This window comes from Bidens hawaiensis, unplaced genomic scaffold (genome assembly GCF_021521415.1).
Source record: "Bidens hawaiensis isolate Kalapana, Puna unplaced genomic scaffold, B.hawaiensis_p1.1 tig00021030_1, whole genome shotgun sequence".
Classification (NCBI taxonomy): domain Eukaryota; kingdom Viridiplantae; phylum Streptophyta; class Magnoliopsida; order Asterales; family Asteraceae; genus Bidens; species Bidens hawaiensis.
In genome coordinates this window covers 323,504-330,181 of record NW_027493249.1, presented here as the reverse complement: position 1 = coordinate 330,181, position 6,678 = coordinate 323,504, and the positions used below count along the sequence as shown (strand labels likewise).

At 29.9% G+C, this 6,678-nt stretch overlaps 1 protein-coding gene across 1 annotated transcript; it reads right to left on the bottom strand.

Annotated features, from left to right (window-relative positions):
• Positions 1 to 201: 201 nt before the first annotated feature.
• On the bottom strand, positions 202 to 3,793 carry LOC143562506 (cytochrome P450 724B1-like). The gene is made up of 9 exons (XM_077050287.1): positions 3,529 to 3,793; positions 3,011 to 3,335; positions 2,776 to 2,928; positions 2,203 to 2,490; positions 1,694 to 1,780; positions 1,427 to 1,505; positions 870 to 976; positions 633 to 760; positions 202 to 453 (listed from the first exon to the last, which is right to left on the bottom strand). The coding sequence occupies exons 1-9, from the start codon at positions 3,744 to 3,746 to the stop codon at positions 360 to 362; spliced, it is 1,479 nt and encodes a 492-aa protein (XP_076906402.1). The 5' UTR covers positions 3,747 to 3,793; the 3' UTR covers positions 202 to 359.
• Between the last annotated feature and the right edge of the window lie 2,885 nt (positions 3,794 to 6,678).

Below are 6,678 nucleotides of genomic sequence, written 5' to 3'. Positions count from 1 at the left end.
CCATTTAAACTAGTATATATACCCAAACTTATGAAAAATACAAGGATCAAGTTTATGATTAATATTGTTTGTGTTTTCGGTTTTGGTTACCAAACTTCAGATTTCAAGTCCAGATAACTGTAGAAATGATTTTTCTTTCGATATAACAAACGAAAATGAATGGTGTGGTTTTCTCATATTTGCATCATAGGAAGATTTATTTCTTATGAATAACATTTAATTAATATACAAGAAAAAGAAGAAAAAGGAAGAGAATAAAATGCTACAGTACAATACTATTCAAAGCATATAAAGTATTCTTGGTGGATTATTATTCTCTCATGAAATGGATAATTTCAAGAATATATAGCAACGTTGATTCAAAGGGCAAAATGGTCCACATTTAATACAAGACCTCTTTGGAACTCTACATATGGATGTGCAATTGGCTGATCATCACCTTCTACACTCCATCTACAACAACATAAACACTGTTAAAAATACAAATTTATCCCTGGATTTATAGTTTTTTTTTTTAAATGACCAAGTTTAAATGAAAAAACCGGTCTACTTAGAAACTAAACAGAACAAGACACAATTACAAACTGAAATAACGCTTATTATAAAATATTAAGATGAATTATGACAATCACCTGAAATTTTGTACAAGATGATGAAGGAAGAATGCAATCTCTACCCGAGCTAGTTCCGACCCGGGACAATATCTGGATCCTCCACCAAATGGTGTAAATTTCTTGCTAGTTTGATCTTGCCTTTGTGTCTACACATGTAAAACAATGTTATGAAATGAACATCTCTTTATATATAATTATATATTTATAAATTAAAGGAAATAATATTAGTTAATAATACTTAATATATTGAATTACCTCCCATCTCCAAGGATGAAATTCCAGGGGACTTGAATGGATAGACGGGTCCAAATGAACTGTACTTAGAATTGGTAGGACCTTCCAACCTGCTGGTATCAAATAATCTGACAATAAAATTCAAAAAAATATTTATGTTTTCAGCATTCATATAAAAATAATAATAACAAATAATTAATATAAGAAAGACCCACAGAATAATCAATAATAATTATTATAGCTTACAAAATACATAAAGTGGCTCATGCATGCATGAATCATTGTTGTGAGAGAACCTTTTTTTACCTTCATGATTTTAATATATGTCATACAATATATAATTTTATTGATTTATAAGGCAAACAAGTTATATACCCTATTCACATTCGTTTAAGGGGAAAAAATTATGCATGTGTCAATAAAATTAGTATATTTTAAAAGATTTTAATAGAGTAAATTAATTAAATATACTTAAAATTTTGTTTTGTATTAATATATAAAATAAATTTAATCCTTGATTTTTTAAGTTTATTTTAATTTTAATACTAATTAAGGTATCAAAGACATAATATAATTACCTTTAAATTTGATATCTTTCATAGCCTTTCTATGCACAAACTTGACAATGTTCCCATATCTAAGAGCCTCATTGATGACCTATTTGACAAAAGTAAAGTGAGTACTAGGTTACTGACATAATTATTAAATTAATATTAGCTACCTAATTAATTATATTCTGAAAATGAATAAATAATAGTATATAAACACAAATGGAATATCAGCCAAACTTATTCCAAGAATATTTTGAAAAAAAGAGACTGATTTAAACTTATAATTGAGTTTACATTTTGGGTGAATGTCATCATTTTATAGTCTTCCCAATTCAAAGGCTCATCTTTATTCTTTTTGCTTCTGATGCTTGCATGCTCTACCTATCAAAAACACATAATGACTCAATTTTAATACATACATAAAATAAAACTTTAAATCTGACTTTGGAAAGTCAAACAAAGTGCTATTAACTTTAAAGTGGCATGAATTTTCCAAGCTTCATAGTGTGAAAGGTCAAACCGTTTTTTTTTCTTTTTATTTTTTGACTTGTTTTCTGTGACAACCTTATAGGACCATTTTCCCTTGTTTTCTCTTACAACCTTTTTCTTAAGTCCACCCACCCAACACAAGCTTATTTGATCTCGTTACTTAGCAAGGTCCCATGAGTTTTTCGTTAACAGGTTCTTGTGGTTAAATAAAAATCCATAGTTTTGGTTAAAGGAATCCATGTCAACTAGTCTTAATTACTTGTAGCTTGTTATGAAATAACATATAATTAATAAATAAGATAATTATTATATACCTTCAATTGCTCAAATGCAGCTGGGGATTTTGCAACAAAATGCACCACCATGGCCATTAAGATAGAAGTAGTTTCATAGCCACCCAGAAGAGCATCAAGAACAAAGCTAACTTTTTCATCTTCAGATAAGGTATCAACACCTAGGAGAATCTCCAAGAAATCACACTCCTTTTTTTGAGAATTAATATTCGTATTCTCGCACATATTATAATTATTATTAAAAATAATATTATTTCTTCTTCTTTCCTTTATAATTTGCTTGACACTTGATGATATTCTGATTCTAGCCTGTAAAGTTGACACCAACACAAAGTTCATCATCACATGTACATGCCTCTTCTTCCTTTTACAAAACCAAGATGATGATAATAATGATGCAAACAAAATAATTATGCTTTCCCAAAATCTTTATATATATTTATTTATTTTTATACTTGTGCAATTTAATTATTTAGTCCTGATAGTTATGTGAAACATACCACACTAAGCTATCTTCAAATCTTAAATCATAATTAATCATACTTAAATATTACAATTATAAAATAAGTTAAAAAAAAGATTATAAGTACAAACCTTAACTGCATTTGCATAAGGAGTTCCTGGGATGTAGAGTGGGAGAGAAATTAAACCTCTCATAAAAGTGAGAAAATCTTCAAGAATTCTTGCTGTCTGTGGCTCTTCTGGTGTTAACCCTAGAACTTGCTTTACTATTACATTGAAAGTAAACTGAGGAACAAGAAATAAAAAAATTAATTAATTAAATATTATTTATTAAAAAAAAAAGAAAAGAAATTAACTAAATGCAAACCTTTCTAGCTTCTTGACAGAAGATGATTTGTTTCTTGCCTTTCCAAGAATCCAAAATCTGGAGGGTGATTTTCTCAATGTAGGTGAGAAAATCATGCTTAGATTTGATGGTGGAGACAAGATTAATGGCCACATTTCTAAGCCTCTTGTGGGTATCACCCACAACCACTAGCATAGATATCTTCCCAAGAACACCATGGATGGGCTTTGGATAGCTACATTCAAACAGCTTGTCTTCATTTTGTAGTATAAAATAGTTGAGTTCTTGATCACATGAAACTATCGTGGGTGAGAAAAACAAATGGGATTTAAACACCTTGCCATACCTGAAACATAAAATAAAATATGGGGTTTCATTTCCAACATATTTCTTGCTATAAATGTGTCTTCTCTCTTCTGATCATGCATCACTTTCATGAACATGAAATTTATGTGTACGATCAAAAATCTTACTGTTTTTAGCAAGTTTAGAAATTGATGAGAAAAGGATTAATTATAACTTGAGGTAATTATAATTACCTAGAACAATGTTCTTGAAGAAAAGAGCCAACTGTGGTGGAAGGATGAGGATTAAGAAATGCTAGGGTTTCACCAAGAAGAGGCATGTATCCAAAAGACCCTCTAGGAAGAACACCAAGTTTTTTATTTTTCAAGAACAACAAAGGCAAGAAGTGGTTCAAGATTAAACCAAATAAAAACCCCACAAAGATTACCATTACCATCCAAAAAAATCCCATTTTTAAGAGACCAAGGGATTAAAACTGGACCTTTGTCTCTGTTGGAACCTTGATGGTTGGGTGTGTATATATAGAGGGAGTATGTATGATGCACACAGTGAAGGTGTTTTTTGTAGGGTTTTGCAAAGAACTAAAAGCAAAAAAGGAGCAGGCTTTTCTGGGGTAACAGTCGGTGAAAATTTGACTTTAATCACAGGCATAGGAAAAGAAATAAACATAGCTATGGATCTAGACAAACAGAGTAGGGGTTTAGTTTGACATGTGCATGTACTAGTGTCCTCATCAACAATTTCACTTCCTTACCTTTTATGTTTTGTGTTAGGATTGATTTTTACACTTACTTTTTCTTTTTCTTTCTTTGTTGTTTAAATAAGAAAGCCATTCAAGATATCTTTATTTTTTTTCCAACATTAAGAATGAAAAAATTATTAAAATTTTTAATTTTCTTATGAATTAAAAGCAAGTCGAAGAATCTGTATTTAGGTTGGGATAGATGAAGAAAGTTTGAGTTGGGTTGCGTTTTCTATTGTGTTTGTGCATTGCTAATCGACGGATGATATATCGGAGCTTATGTTAGATGGGTGGGTGGTCATGATAACGTTGTATAGGAAACTATTGAAGGAAAGATTTGAACCATGACTATACAGTTCTACATATAGTCGATTAATAGAAGATAACAAATGAGGTCGACTAAATGGCCTCTGCCTCGTGTAGGTTGGTATGATTATCGGCCACAAATACCAAAGTGTTGACCACGACTTGTATTTCCTTCTTGTCGAGTAAATAGTAACTTGTCAATTGTCATATCCGCCTACTCGTTTTTCTTTCTTCATTAATTAGATTTTAATCTACATACTACCTCATTCATTGTCATGATATCTAAGTTTACATATTACTCTATTGATACAGGTATTTGAATAAATCTTTTGGGGACGAAGTTTAGTCATATGTTTACCAAAGTTGCATCATTAAATGTTGTCTTGAGGCTCGCTGCTCTTGCAAGAATACTAGGCATTTTTTCAGTAAAGGTGCTAATTGTGTCTCCGTTTTCCATTTGTAGCACTTCAAATTCAGACATCATAACGTAACAAAGCATCCCAAAATTTTTTTGCACTTGTTTATTCTTTTGCATCTCGGTTCCGGCAGTGGATTCAATTGTATCCCACAAACGTTTTTGCTCCAAATATATCCTTAATCCTTACTACTCATATAGTGTAACTTGTCAAGCTTAGCGCAGCGCAATGGAAATTCATTGATGTCGGGTTTTGCATTGTGGTATTTTTTTTTCGTGAGGGTGTCTGGTAGCATTTTATCACCCATATAGCTTCGTGGCCCTAGTTGGGGGGGGGGGGAGGTCGACCGCCTCCGGCCCGACGCCCCGCTAGGTCCGAATTTTATATATATATATATATATATATATATAATAAAAGAGTGAATTTTTAAAAAACCTTTCTTTTTTATAATTAACAAGGAGTCTTCAAAATGGCACATGTCAATTCCTATTGTTGTTTAATTATTTTAAATTCAAAACTCAATATCTTTCCTTTTATTTTAAATTAACAAGGAGTTTTCAAAGTGGTACATGGCAAGTGGGTTTTCCACAAATTCTCCTTCTATTTTACATCAAATTTCTTCAAAGTGTCACATGACATTTCGTAACTATTTTTAATTACTTTAATTCAATTTCAAAATCAAACTTGCGATGCATATCATATTCAGAATTTTTTTCATCTCAATTCACATGTTCTAACCCTTACAATCACTATCTACCTATTACATTGAAATTCATCAATATTCAGGGTAGCTATCAAACATTTGTAATCAGATTCACGTATTCAATTGTTTCACCTTCACAGATTCAATCGGGTTAACATCCTCAATCGAAGTCAATCGATTCACCTACACATATTCAATTGATTCACAGGTTCATTCGATCAATCTTCTTAATGCGATTCATTTAATCCGAATCATGTAATCTGATTCACGTAGTTGATTTATATGTTATCTGTTGTCTTTCAATTGAAACCCTAATTCTATGATCATTATATAACATCGATTTTTTACTTAGAGACATATTAAAAAACAAAATAAAGTATGTCATCAGTTATCGATTATTATTTAAATAAAGACATATTATCTTTAAAAACACACATTAAACTATCCAAAAAGCAAGTTGATATAGTACAAGATTTAATGTTTAATAGATTAACAAGTAAATGTCTTCAAATATGCAATGTTTGAATTACTTTTATTCTTAGTTGATTGTTTTCGAGAAACTATGGGCTTTTTATTATTTTTAAGGAGATGATGTATTTTACATTTAGCAATACTACCTTGCGAATATCTCTATCTAATATTACTGATGGTATATATCTCTAAACTCTTATTCTTATTATTGATTACATAATAGTTATTTATTTATTTATTAGTAAAATTATCATCTTTAATTTTTTTTATTGTTTTTACAGGTATCACCAATGAGAATTTAATCTCTATACAACGAATAACACAACAAAGATTGACCACAAATTGTAGGTTTCATTTTTTTAACTAGCCATATTACTATCACTATTATATTATATCATATTATATTATATATATATTTTTTAAAGTTTAGCTATCTTAAAGGAAAACCGAAGGATAAGAAAAATGATTTGTGATAACAAAAAGAAGAACCCCTCCCAAATATCTTGCTAGTCTGCACATCATAATGCAACTTTATATCACTCTTATCATACAATTAATTGTAAGTAATTTTAAATGACTGGCTTGGGTTTATGTTTAGTTCAAAATAATTGTAAGTAGTTTTATTAAAATTTAATTGATATACATTAAAATTTTCCGATACATATGTTGCGATGACTGTAAACCAGTTAACGAAATATTTAGAGAATTGTAATTTATATTCTTACTTAAAGTAATATAATTGCTT